Source organism: Lipotes vexillifer, unplaced genomic scaffold, assembly GCF_000442215.2.
Source record: "Lipotes vexillifer unplaced genomic scaffold, Lipotes_vexillifer_v1.1 scaffold43, whole genome shotgun sequence".
Taxonomy (NCBI): Eukaryota; Metazoa; Chordata; class Mammalia; order Artiodactyla; family Lipotidae; genus Lipotes; species Lipotes vexillifer.
The window spans coordinates 605,341-620,250 of NW_006770037.1; the positions used below are offsets into that span (position 1 = coordinate 605,341).

The 14,910-nt window shown below is 43.7% G+C and overlaps 1 protein-coding gene across 1 annotated transcript; it reads left to right on the forward strand.

The window, feature by feature from the left end:
- The first annotated feature begins 3,743 nt into the window (after positions 1-3,743).
- Positions 3,744-13,957, forward strand: PTGER2 (prostaglandin E receptor 2). Its single transcript, XM_007445954.1, is given in 2 exon segments — positions 3,744-4,586; positions 13,724-13,957. Coding segments are annotated over 2 exon segments (1,077 nt in total).
- The last annotated feature ends 953 nt before the right edge of the window (positions 13,958-14,910 follow it).

Sequence of the window (14,910 nt, forward strand, 5' to 3'; positions counted from 1 at the left end):
TCTATTTTTAGTTTAAGGAACCTCCATACTGTTCTCCATAGTTGCTGTATCAATTTACATTCCGTTTTCTCCACACCCTCTCCAGCATTTATTGTTTGTAGATTTTTTGACGATGGCACAGGCATCAATTCTTAGCTTATGACTTTTGAATGATAAGACCAGATCAGAGGAGATAAGGAAGAGCAAAGTTTCACCACTTCTCCCCCAGTAGTTCCACAGTCTGTGAAGGAGGGATGGTGAAGTTTAAGAGAACTGGGAGAGCTTAGATGTTAACACGGGGGTTTCCTAGATAAGGTTGCTCTGTACCCCCAAATCTCAGCGAGGTTTGAGAGATCTGAGAGCATAGGAAACCCATGTTTCACTTCTTGGGTAGAAACAGGGCAAGCAGCAGGAAACGAGAGCTCTCTAAGCCTTATGTGGTATGGAAAAAATGAGAATATTTCCCAGGAGCACAAAAGTCGTGATGACATGAAAAGAAAGGTGACCAGATGTGATTTTATTCTTCAACTTCACTTTTCTGCCAACTGCAAGCTGCTGTAAGTTTTAGTTTTAGAATTTCCATTTAGTTCTTTTTTATAGTTTCCATTTCTTTACTAAGATTCTCTACCTGCCCACTCACAATTTCCTGTAGTGTTGTGAACAAACCTTGAAGTTAGTTTCTATTGACTGCGTATTTTGTTTGTTTTTGACCCTTTGGTTGACTTTTTGCTACCACTTTTACCACCTGGTAATGATAGTGTCAGAACTGAGTTAAGCAACAACGCTAACACATACCAAGAGTCTGTTGTCAAAGCAATCACTTCAAGTGGGGCAGGGCACCATCTCATTAGAAATGGTGCCTAATGTGTGATGATTTCCAATCTTCAAATAAGGACAGTTACAAAAGCCTTGTGAAAACTCTAAGGATAGCATCTCCAGTCTTCTTGATCAGTCTCAAGAAACCAACAAGACCTTCTCATTCATTAAGGAGTAGAAGTGGAAGAGAACTGAAAACATTAGCATTTAACCCCCTGCCTTCTACCAAGTAGAAAAGAGTCCTCCAATGATTAATTTTTTTCTAAGTAAAAGGCAGCTTCCTTGCATTTCCTGATATAAAGATAATACATACTTGTAGAAAAATCCACCAAGACAGAAAGACATAAAGAATAAAGTACTACCAGAGAAATTACCATTAATATTCTGCTGAACATCCTTCTAGATGCTGCTCTGTGCAAATACTTATGCATATAATTTTATTTATGAATGAATGGAATAATATACACGCTTTTAACTCAACTGGTAGAGATCATTATCAGTAAATATAGATACACATCTTCCTTTTTAATGACTGTGTACTGTGTTATATAGGTGTACAAAAATTTATTAAACCAGTCCTCAATGGTAGGACATTTAGTTCTAGATTCTTGCAATGATGAACATTATTTCTGCTTTCTCTGTGTATGTGTAACATCTTTGTGTACTTGTCAGATTATGTCTCCTTGAGGCAGTATATTTCTATACCACTATTTCTGGGCTGAAGCATATTCAATTGACTTGATGCCTGGACCTATGGGGCAGTGTGGTGACTTTGTAGTATGTCAACTCAGCTAAGCAGGATCTATCTTCCAGAATGTTGCATGGTTTCAGTGTCGCATGAGCTCTGAAGGCAACAGTGAGGCAGTGGCCATGGTTTTCACGCTCTGAAGGACAGTGCAGGGCTCCAGGTGTGGTGGTAACTCTAGCACATTGTAGCTGACCTGCTGGCTCCCCTTGCTGGCATGAGGCAGCACCCAGCTCCTGCCAGATCTTCAGCTTCTCCAGGTCCTAAACCAAGTGCATGTGCAGCTCCATGAAGGGTGCCAGCTTCTCCTGCAGTATATCTGCATCATCAAAGTTGGAAGTAATGAGAGACACATGCAGGTGCAGTCTGTCTTTGAAGATTACGGTTGTTCGTGAATTCCAGTTTGTCCCCACAAGTTCTAAGTCTGTTCTTGCTCTCATCCATGTCCAGCTTTCTATCCTGACTGCCTCTGGCTGATCTATGGTGATTTCAGGTTCAACACTAGAACCAGAGACAGCAAACAGCCTTGCATAGACTCCCCCACCTTCTCCCGCCAACATGTAAGGTCCAAAGCAGCCCTGTCCAATAGAACTTCTGTGATGACATGGTTCTGTTTCTCTGGTTGAATCCTGCTGACCAGTGGGGAACAGAATGTAGACAGAAAGCCAGCATGCTAGGAATGGCAGGCCGGAGGAAAGAGTCCTGGAGGTACACCAGCCTGCCACCACTGACATTCTTACATGTGGAAAATAAACCCCCTGTGAGCTTGTGCTGTTGGGACTCCCATCCCCAACCTAATTCCCAAGCCAGAATCATCAAAGTGAGCTAAAATAGTCATAGACTGCAAGCAGGCTGCAGGAAGGGGTGCTCTTCAGCAGGCAATCTTTCCTTTACTCTCAGAGGATGACTTCCCACACCCCTTTTCCAGTTCCCTTTGCAGATCCTTCCCCAAGTGAGTATGACCTTCCTTACAAAATATAATTACCCATGTTGTCTGTCAAACTGGGGTTTTTGTTTTAAACATCAGCCCATTTTCATGACTGCATATGTGAAAGGGGGTAGTTAGAAACCGTTTTTGTCAGCTGCAGTCTCTGAAACTGGCCACTTACCAATTCAACTTTACCAGGAACGGTTCTTTTCAGATGGGTCCTGAACGGTTAACTGAACATGAAAAACATGTATGGCTGAACATTTTCTTTCGTGGCTGAGCTTGAGTAGAGAACAATGTGCAGTGGTTTCAAGCTGTGCCCACAAACACAATTCTACACAATCACAAGGAACATTTCCCTTTTTTTTCCTTTTTTTTTTTTATTGGTTTTTTAAACAAGTGGTTATCCGTTATGGTGTTGACATAAGAAAAGGCGAAATGCTGGGAAGCCAATCAAAACGACAGTGCAACAGGCAGCTTGGTGTATGCGTGTTTTGGTTCCTTGAATGCACAGGCTTGCTTTTCACTTCCTCCTAACTCTGGTCCCGCCTTCTTGGTGTGTTTTCCTGAAAATGCTTTTAAAAATAAAAGAAAAAGAACATATTGGTCTTACTGCAAGCCGTCTTTGGTGTCTGTTGTTCCCTTCTTTTTCACGTCTCACGGAACTGGGTCCTCCTAACTTCTCTACTGTTTAGTGAGTCCCTTAGCTCTCCCCGGCGTTGCCCGCCTTCTGTGAATCCTGCGCAGGCCCGCCAGTGCCCCGCACTTCCTCCCAGACTTCTACCAGGGCTAAACACTTCCCAGCGGTGCTCAAGCAGCCTGCGGGCATCTAGCAAGCCGAGCAGCGGAGAACGAGGACCGCTGCTCCCACCGTCCACCCTCGCGCCTCGCCCAGCGCGCACTCCGCCCCCGCGCTCCCCGGAGAGACTTGCAGTGTGACGCGCCCACCTTCTGGCGGCTCGCGGGTTCTCGCTCTGGGACAGCCGCCACCCCCGGGAGACGTGGAAGCGGCGGCGGCGCCGGCTCCCTGGGCGCGCGCCGGCCCAGTGGCCTGGAGCGCCGCATGGATGCGGCAGCAGAGCGGCTTCTCCGCGAGCCTTGGGAGACCCGGGCAGAGCCCGCCCTCTATGCGCGCTGGCGGCCGGCAGGGGGCTCTGGATTTCGGTCCCTCCCCTTTCCCTGGGTGTCTCGGAGCACTCCGGCTCTCAGACCCTCCTCCAGCCAGGTGCAGGCCGGCGGGAGAGGAGGACGCATCTCTTCTTCCGGCGCCCCACCATGGGCAATACCTCCAATGACTCCTGGCCAGAGAACTGCGATACTCGACAGTGGCTCCCCTCCGGCGAAAGCCCAGCCATCAGCTCCGTGATGTTCTCGGCCGGGGTGCTGGGGAACCTCATCGCGCTGGCGCTGCTGGTGCGCCGCTGGCTGGGGGACTCGGGGCGCAGCGCCGGCCGCGGGAACTCCACCTCGCTGTTCCACGTGCTGGTGACAGAGTTGGTGTTCACCGATCTGCTCGGGACCTGCCTCATCAGCCCCGTGGTGCTGGCTTCGTATGCGCGGAACCAGACCCTGGTGGCCCTGGAGCCCCAGAGGCGCGTGTGCACCTACTTTGCCTTCTCCATGACCTTCTTCAGCCTGGCCACCATGCTCATGCTCTTTGCCATGGCCCTGGAGCGCTACCTAGCCATCGGACACCCCTACTTCTACCAGCGCTGGGTCACGTGCCGTGGTGGCCTGGCTGTGCTGCCCGCCATCTACACAGTCTCCCTGCTCTTTTGCTCCCTGCCGCTGCTGGACCACCGGCAGTACGCCCAGTACTGCCCTGGGACGTGGTGCTTCATCGGGCATGAGCAGACCACGTACCTGCGGCTTTACGCCACCTTGCTGCTACTGCTCATCATCGCGGTGCTCGCCTGCAACTTCAGTGTCATCCTCAACCTCATCCACATGCATCGCCGGGGCAGGAGAAGCCGCTCCGGACCCTCCTTGGGCAGCAGCCGGGGCGGCCCTGGCAGCCACAGGAAAGGGGAAAGGGTATCCATGGCGGAGGAGACGGACCATCTCATTCTCCTGGCTATCATGACCATCACCTTCGCCGTCTGCTCCTTGCCTTTCACGGTGAGTCGCTCCCTTCACTTCCACAGAGGAACTGGGCAGCCTTCTCACACTCTCCCCTCTTACTCCCACCACCACACACATTTTGCAACTTGTAAAATTATGGCCTCATTTGTAAAGGGTCTATAGCCTTCCCCTCTCCCTTCTCACCTTTGCCCCGCTTCCTACTTCCCTAACCCCAGCAAACGGGCACCTCTACGCTACTGCTTCTCATTTACCAGCACAGTCCCCCCGAAGGGGAGTCCTGGCTCTCCACCCAGCCGGCGCAGACTGCCACCCTAGAGCCCGAAGCCGCTGTACAAGGCCAGTCTGGCTTAGTACCTGACGAAGAAACAGCCCCTTCCACCTTTGGGTAGTTGTCAGTTACAACCTGACTTCCCTGAGCTGTAGTTTGCCTCCCGGTGCCCCCATCCACTGGCGCTAGTTCTCCAGGCTCTGCCTTCTGTTTCTCCCAGAACAAAATGTAATACTCAACCCTTAGCCTTCCATTGAGAATGGTCCCAGGTGAGAAGGGTCCATGTTGCCAGAAGTCCAGAGCATTCATTGTCTTAAAAGTTCAACAAAACCTAGCTTACAGATTTCCCAAACTACATATTGGGAGTATAACTCTTTGTTGCCATGAAAATTCATAATATGTTCATAATGATAATTAGAGGAAAGGCTGCTTGCTTGGAGGAACGCCTTGCCTAGGTTCTGGGCTGGGTGCTGCCCTGGTTGGGGGCAACATCAGTGGTTAGTTCCATGATGCTGTGAGTTGGAGCCTCTTAAGGTGTAATGTGGGTAGCAGAGCCTGGGATGTATCCGAGCATGTGCTGGCCTCTCACAGAGAAATGAGAGCTCAGTTTCAGCAGCTCCGCTTCCTAATCTTCAGAAGCACAAGACTGACCCTACAGGGAATAAACAGTTGGCAGTGACTCTCACCTGACACAGTCTTGGAGAAAAGAAAAAGATAAACGATGCTGCCATTGGTCAGTGTGACTTGTAGAGGCTGAAGAAGTAACTTTATCCTACTTCCCGCCTCCCTCACTGCTTTAGATTAGGGGTGGGAGAGGACACAGGATCCTAAAAGCCTAGATATGACCCTCCCACACACACAAATTAACTCCCTTTCTTACCTATGTTCTCTCCTGCCTGGTCCCCACTGTCCTCACACTTCTGCCCCATCTTCTGTCAGGGAGAAGCTGCTCTGAATCAATAAGTTACACTTTGAGAGGAATGAGATGGAGTATGTAAAAGATGCCCTTTTATAAAATGAGGTAGGATGTGGGAGGCTGCATCTCCCATTCACCCTGAGCTGGGGAGTTTGCAACAGAAATGCTGTGGGGTAGAAACCAACATGGCTTCCACAAGTTTGTTTTGTTTTACTGGTAGAACTACATTAGGAGCTAAATTAACTTTTTGGCCTTGGGACTAGGATGCAGAACATACACGTATCTGTGAGAGAAAGCATTTCAAGTTCCACTAAACAACTCAGAATTTAACATGAGAGACATAAACCATTTCTGAATTGGGGGGGTACCTGTTTTGGACTGGTGGGAATCAGGATGTCAGTCCTTAGAGTTTTATCTATCATTTGTGAGTGTGTACGTATAAAAATACCTTCCACCCTCAGCTACTTAAAATAGCTTGGGAACAGGCTCAGAGGTGACCACACACTTGTGAAAAGGATTGTTATTCCCTTTGAGGTGGAGAGCAGGAGGAAAAGGTCTCTCCCTTGATCATGACTGACCCGCAGCATAAACTGTATTTTTTTAAATAAAGGCAGGTGATTTTCAATAGGTTCCCCAGTTTTCAAGTAAATTTGCCTTTTGTCATGAGAATTCCATCATTGCCATATGTTGATTTTCAGATACACACACGCAAACACACACACTCGTTTCATTTACTATTAAGCCAGGGGCAACTCCAGAGTTGCCAAATGGAAGAACTAGAAGTCTGGTTAGAAAGGGTGGGGACGTAGGAAGTTTGCTTTGAAGCTGAGTTTTTATTTGAGAGCCTGTTTATGGCTTTGGGGGGCCAGATGAAGATTATGAGGGGGCTTTAGCTCCTTCAAGCCACTCCTTGGTATTGACAGTATCAGCAAATATTATCTAGGGTCTCTTCTGCGTGTTTGCATGGGCAAAGACTCCCAGACAAAGAGTGGGGAAAATGCCTAGTGTTAATGTAATCTAGGAAGTTGGCTACACTGACTTCTTGCCTTGGGGCTAACATGACACATTTTCCAGATGAACTACAGATAACCCAGTAGGTGCAAAACAGATATTTGAACTGTACCCTAAATGGGAAGTACCAAGTCATCTCTCAATAGGGAAATTTACTTTGACCATTGACTAATTTTATTTTATCACTAGATTATTGATACTTGTCAGTATCTTTCATTTACACAGCACTTTAAGCATTATGAAATGCTACACTATCCAGAATTTAGTTACTTCTTGGAAGGCTTATCTGACAATTCAAAACTCAAAGCTACTGAATGGTGCATTACATTCTGCTATTTCAGAATGCTTGGCATGTGTCCCTGGGAGGTGCTTTTCCCCCATGTCCTTTTATTCTACTTGGCCCACACTAAAATTGTGGTCAGAAATGGCCTACACCAATCTCCCGCCCAAGGCAGGAATCATTTCCACATATCCTAAACCGGGCTCTGATAGAAAAGGCAAGGGCTTCTGGTTGCCTTCCGAAATTCTCCTGTTCTTCTAAAATAGCGCACGCAGCCCAATAGAAATACAGCATGAACCACAAATGCAAGCCACATAAGGAATTTCAAATTTTCTTGTAGCCACATGACAAAAAAGTAAAAAGAAACAATTGAAATTAATTATTAATATATTTTATTTAACCCAGTATATCTAAAATATTATCGAGGCAAAATGTATCAATGTAAAATAATTATTAATGAACTATTCCAACTAATTTTCTTCCTGTGTCCCAGAAAATACTAGCAAGCTACCCTGTCTCTGCGTCTTTCTAACTCGGGATAACAGAACTGCTTTCTGTGGCCCTCAAAGTGGGCCATGCCACTGGCCCAGCAAGGAGAGCTCACAGCTGTGTACCCAGTGGAACAACAGCCTAATCAGCACTCCAGGAATGAGAAGAGGGGAGTGGGGAATTGAGGAAACCTGAACTGCTAGCGAATGTCAGCCATTGTCCCAAGGTGTGCACAGGTTACAATTACTGCTTCCTCCAAGAATGGCAGCCTAGGACTTTCAAAGTTTGGGAATTGAAACTCAAAATATTAAATTCCCAGCACGGTGTAATGAAGTCAAGTTCAACTTCAAATGTCATTATTATCAACATCAAAATGGCTAACATTTTATTTTAAACATCTTTATTGGAGTATAATTGCTTTACAATGGTGTGTTAGTTTCTGCTTTATAACAAAATGAATCAGCTGTACATATACATATATCCCCATATCTCCTCCCTCTTGCGTCTCCCTCCCACCCTCCTTATCCCACCCCTCTAGGTGGTCACAGAGCACCGAGCTAATCTCCCTGTGCTATGCGGCTGCTTCCCACTAGCTATCCACTTTACATTTGGTAGTGTATATATGTCCATGCCACTCTCTCACTTTGTCCCAGCTTACCCTTCCCCCTCCCCGTGTCCTCAAGTCCGTTCTCCATGTTTGCGTCTTTATTCCTGTCCTGAATGGCTAACATTTTTGAGTGCTAATTTTTACATACATCAATCCATTATCTTCACAGCAATCTGTCAAATAGGTAGCATTTTTACTCCCATTTTACAAATGAGGCAAATAACTTACTCTGGGTCCCACAGCTAGTGAGTGAGTGCTGGAGCCAGGATTCAAAGCCAGGCAGCTTAAGCACAGAGCCTGTGCTTTTAATCACAATACTGTCAGAAAGTACTCATCTCAGGGGTAACATATGAGAAGATTAATCCAAGGTTTATAAGAGAATTGTGAATATGTTATAAATATCTGGCCCACTTTGTCTCTTAATTTCAACTTTTAGCTTTAAAAATACAATGGCAAAGACCTTTTTCTCCTTATCAGATCAAGGGGCCTGAGCTAGGGCCAAGGGTACAGTTTCTTTTTTCTTCTGCACTGACCTATGCATTAAAAGGCTGAGTCTGAGATTTTAGGAGATCGGCTAGTGTAAATGCGGGTCTAAATTAAGAAATAATCAGATTACCCCTCACATAAAATTTTCTGTTGGTACACATAAGATATAACTGATTTTTTTAAAAAGCATTATTTTGGCAATCCAATATAAAGTCATGCGTAGGACTAACAACATATTCCAAACTGTTTATGCACTAAAGGAATATTGCGTAAATTAATGCATTCCTCATGTTAATCAGATATTGTCATCATTTCACAGTGATAAATAGAAACTTCCTTCCTGAAATGAAACAGGACACAGGAAATATATCAGACCTCCATTCTTCCATTCTTGACTCAGATACTGTTTGTCTTTTAATTTCCAACCCATATCTAGCCATTTTCTCACTACTTTACTAATAATTGTGAATAACTTCTGGTCATTTTAAACTGTTTTCCCCATGTCATTAGGATAAAGTGCTTATGCATTTTATTCAGTTCTAAAATTTCAAGAGTGAACCATTGACTCATTCTAAAAGGTCTTCATCTTTAGAAATTCTTTAGGGCTATAATTTCTAGGTTACTCTGATTAGTGGAAATCTGATCTTTGAAATACAGAGCAAACTCAAATAAAGAGTACTGGAGTTTCCCATTCATTCCTGGTACTCTTTATGTAAAATGTAACATGAATAGGGGTTGTAAAACTGATTTGAAATTTGTCAGTTACATACATGCACAGTATCACAATTCTAGTAGGGATGAAAGAGAAATTCAGAAATCTCTACGCATAACCAAAACAAACTTTGCCTGGTGATATTTTGAGTTAATATCCATGGACTACTGGAAGGCCCTTTATCATTCATACATCATCAATGATGTGTTTGGGGATTGTTGAAAGAGTTTTAACACACCTTACCTTTTACGAGAAAGTTCTTCTATATGAGTGTTTTCACTTGACACCTTTTCCTTTGCCATTTGATATTATGAAATTGTGGTTGTAAATAATGACGTAATTACACTGGTTTTTAAACATTTAGACAGCAAGAACTATGGTCCTTTTCCCTAAAGAGAAGTGGTGCATTACGTCTACACCCTTGGTCAAGGTGATGCCTGCCATCTAGCTGTGGAAAGCGTGGAAGAAAGAAAAGACCCAAAGAAAACCAAGTAGCTACTTAGATATAGCCATGGTTTTAAAATCTATAAACAGGAGAAATAATACCCATAAATCTTTGTGACACATTTGGAAAAAAAGTCTCCTACAAACCCATAATCAGTCAGTGGTGAATCTCATGTGAGACTTTACATCAGAGGCTTTTTATATAGATGGTAGCAGAGTGTGTAGTGGCTAAGAGGAAAGTCTGGGTCCTGCTACTATAATTGCGTGGCTTCCCTACTTAGCTGCGGTGTGATTTGGGACAGGATAACTGATTGTCTGAGCCTTGATCTCCTCCTTACTAAAATGGGAGTAATAACACTTTACAGATTTGTATAAAGATTAAACACAACAAGACACGAATTGCTTAGCGCCATGCCTGGCATACAGGTATTCAGTAAATATTAGCTACTCTTTCCATAGGATTCAGTTTCCAAAGGAAAATCATTTGATATTAATGACCAGGAAGTGAATTCTGGAAGCTCCATGTCATTTGTTTGATTGGCCAGGCCTAAGTGGGTCTTTTGTTTTTAAGTGTGATAAATGAATAATTTTAAACTATTTCAATTTTGGGGTAAGGGTCTGAAGCAGTGGGTCTCAACTTTGCCTGCATATTAGGATCACCTGGGGGACTTTAAAAGCCCTGACACCTGGGTTACAGCCCAGGCTGATTAAATCAGAGTCTCTGAGAGAGGGAGCAAGCTATCAGAGTATTTTTATTTCTTTATTTTTAAACTGTTTTTTCCATCAGAATATTTTTAATTATCCACAGGTGATTTCAGTGCACAGCCAAATAAATTTCTCATTTACTCTAAAATTCTGAACCCACTATGTAGTCACACTAAAGGTAGGAAAGTAGCTGAAAGAAACGGTGCCAGGTCAGTGCCAAGATAAAGTTTTCCATGGAGGTGGCAAGGATTCTATGGAAGGCAAAAGAATACTAATTTTCCTCTGTGCCGCTTTCCAGGTATCACAACAAGCTCTGTATTCTTAGCAAAGCCCTATAGAGAGAGTCTGTCCTAAGGAATTAAAATTCACTAGGCTGGTTTACATTAATCCTTGGTACTTTTCTCATAGCAGATTTATTTGTAGTATGTGCAAAAGCATGTATAAATTCTACCAGACTCTGAAGCTGAACTTCAGAACATCACTGAAACATTATTAATTAATTGACTTCTATCCATTGTGTCAGCCTTTAATTAAAATCCAGGATCAGCTGGAGGGAGAGTGAATGAGGAGTTAGTGTTTAATGGGTACAGAGTTTCAGTTTAGGAAGATGTCAAAAGTTCTGGAGATGGATGGTGGTGATGGTTGCTGTTCCCTGTTCTTTTTATATGATGGTCAGTCAAGTGCGGCCACAAGAGGAGACAGGAGATGCTCCAGGAAACACAGTTTAGCAAACTCACAGGTCTGAAAAACAGGAAGCACTGCGTAATGTGCAGGGCCACACGAGGAAGTACCAGTGCAGGTCAGGAGGAAAAAGAGGCAGGAGCTGGGGAGAGCCTGTGCCACGGACTTCGCTGGAGTTTCTGAGGGAAAGACAAGGCAGAGTAGGGTAAAAAGTTTAGGACTGGCTATTGTGAAGCATCTCGACAGGCTCTAAGCTATCCAAGTAGCCCCCTAGTCACCCCGTACCAGGCCTTGGAATGATGAAAGCTGCCTCCTAGGGGTAAAGGGCCACACAGCGGAGCTCTGCATTGGTTAGTTTGCATATCAAGCGATTGCTCCTGGGTGAGCCCTTGGCTATCTCTTAAGAATTGGCTAGCCCTGGAAGGGGCAGTCCCTCCCCAGCCGGAAAGTTTTTATGATGTCAAAACATCATAATATACAGAAAACAAAAATACAAAGAGTACAGTTGCACAACAATGTGAATGCACTTAATGACACTTGAAAATGGTTAAGATGGTAAATTCTATTCTATGTATAATTTAAATTAAAAAGAAAAAACCCAGGGTCCACAAGATCGAAAATGGTGAACTCTAGGCAAAAGCCAAGAACCGAAGGAACAAAAATGGAGAGGTAGGAGAAGACAAAACTTACGTCAAGAGCTTCAAGGTATGTCTCTTTTCCAAGCGTAAAAGAGGAAATTATCTCCTAAAACATATTGGCCGCCTCCTAAAATGCAAATTGTAAGCATTTCTAAAAATTACTCAGCATAGTGGATGAAAAGGAAAGGAAACAAATAGTACAGAATTGCTTCATCCTCTAAAACCATTTTTCACTTCTCATTGGTCTGTCACACTCTAAAGAGATCAGGAACTATGGTTTGGGTTACTTACCACTGAAAACCTGACTCATCTTGATGTGTGACCCATGACACTAGAGGCTGAGCCCTCTCTACATGGCCCACTAGACAATCCAGTATTATATTCTTTGGCAAAATTAGATCTAAACTCAGCTACAGACTTTTTCTACAACAGAATGCTCAGTTGTGTGTGTGTGGTGACTAATATATTTTAATCTATTGGGTTTATGTACACTGTTATCCTGAATTCCTAAACTTCAAAATCGCTCCTTAAATACACCATATAAGTACTATCAATTTCTCATCCAAAATAGTTTAGCTGACAAGAAAAGTATTGCTCCCTTGCATATCCCCACCTAACTTTCCTCTTCTCTGTATACTCAGGGACATCCACCATCAGTTCTTTCTTTTTTTCCTTTACTCATCTGCCAAGTCTTTTCTCCATTCCCTTAAGCCAAGATTCTCTGGCATAAACACCTATGGCTGCCAAACCTTCCTGATATTGTCCTAACATAAGCAACCCGAAGATGACTACCCTTCTCCCTCCCTGCAATTTGCTTTGTGTATCCAGTTGCCAGATGCCTGCAGAGTAAGTAGTGGGGGGAAAAGGAAACAAACCATTCCTTCTTCTGGCAAGGGAGAGTGGAGGAAAGAAGGAATAGCTCTCTAACTCACCAGCTGCCTTTGGTAAGAAAGTCCCAGGAGCTCTATAAACAACTGGTTTCAAAAGACTAGGTGTGATTTACGTATCTCTCTCTTTTCTGTAAGCCATGTGGAAATGTTTGATCTTTATCAAGCATGTACTGGTCTGTTCTCTGCAATCTGACCAAAAAGTTGTGTTGTTCCCTAAATATCTAAGAAATCGGATGAGAGCTGGTATACTGCTTTGAGGACATTGGCCAATGCGTAAAGATGTGTCAGTAGCCAATGCGTTAAGATGTGTCAGCTTTCCGGTGTTTAGGACTTTGTTCTGAAGACCTTTGGTCTAACATAGGCGACCTGGATGTAGCACACAGTGAGCGCTGCTCTGGTGTCAAGGGACTTGGAATTTGTGTCCTGAGTCGGCCACTGACCAGCCCTGGGAACTTGGGCAAGTCCCTCACCTTCTCTGCACCGTGGTGTCCTCACTGGTAAAACGGAGATAATAAAGACTAACGTTGCGGGGGCACTTATTAAGTGAGCAGTTTTCAGTAGCTGACCGGATGATTTCCTCTCATCCTGCCAACAACCCCAAGAATAGGTATTGTTATCGTTATCACCCATTTTAAAGATGCAGAAATGAAGGCACAAAGAGGTTAGTTTTCTTACTTATGGTCCTAAAGCTATCTGTGGAGCCAGGATTCAAACCCAGGCAGCCCAATGGCCAGAACACAGGCTCTGTTGTGTGCCCTCTCACTGAATTGTTGTAATGAAGCCAGATTCAGTTTTTGGAAGTAAATGCAACATGTTGTTATTAACTCACTTTCTCATCTGTCAGAAAGAGACAATACTTATGTTTCAGAGTGTCTGTAAGGCATAAACATGTGCGAGAGGAGTGAGATTTTGCTACCCCTCTCTCACCACTACGACCACACACAAAACACGTTTTGCTTTTCAGTCTTACGAAATTGCATATGGTCTAAGCCTGTCCACTGCTACAATGTAAAACTAACATCCTTTTCCCCTTTTGCTTCTTACAGATTTTTGCATATATGAATGAAACCTCTTCCCGGAAAGAAAAGTGGGACCTCCAAGCTCTTAGATTTTTATCAATTAATTCAATAATTGACCCTTGGGTCTTTGCCATCCTGAGGCCTCCTGTTCTGAGACTAATGCGTTCAGTCCTCTGTTGTCGGGTTTCATTAAGAACAAAAGATGCAACACAAACTTCCTGTTCTACACAGTCAAATGCCAGTAAATAGGTTGACCTTTGAGGATGGTAGTTAAGAAGTGCTTAGTTACCCAGCATCTGGAAGATCATTTTGAAATGGTTCCTTGAAGAAATGGAAAAAAGTTAGTTTATAAATACAATGAAGCTACCCTAATAAAACAGAGCAAACACACATTTCAGCAGTGGTTTGGGCTACAGACATGCTGACAAGGCACTTCGTGGAAGGTATCAGAAGGATCTATAAAACCTACCGTCAAAGAGCATGTTCCATGGCCTTTAGAGGAACAACCAATTGCATTTAAGATCCAGTGCCTTTCGATTTAAGCTTTCCTGTTGAATGAGAAAGGATGTAGTTTTGTAATTTGTTTAAAACCCTAAATAGTTACTGTGTTTTCTATTTTAAGCTTCTAGGCTAGTACCATTATAAACATACAGTGTACAGTCAGACCAGATAAAACTTCTTACGTATTCTCTAGGAAGTGGATATGTGCAAGCAACCAAGCCCGGTGTCTTGTGATCGTCCTTTCTTTGGACAATGAATCTGAAAACCATAGGTACTTTGTACTGTATGTTTGTGTATGTGGGAGTACTCTCTTTTTACAACAGTATAACTCAGTATTACTGAGTAGGCTCAGCTCGTTAATGTCAGCTTTTTCACCATCCACAAGAAGCTGTGTGTCAGTGTCAGGTTATTTATTTTATAACGTCTGCCGTGCTAATAGTAACCAAAAAGGCTAGGAATTTTCCTCTCAACAATAAATAGTAGACTATTAAGAGAGGTAATTCTGATTAATACTCTTCATTCTATTTCCAGGGAATCGTATATGTGGCTATGTCTGAAGCCAAATATTAGGATTAAAAACTGAAAAATCTGGTCAGTTCTTCAGATACACTGGAACTCTTTTAATGCTGGTGTTGAGGACATAACTAACATCTACTTTATAGGATGGTTGTATTGTAGCAAAATTCATCTTGGAAATACGGCTTGACTCATAC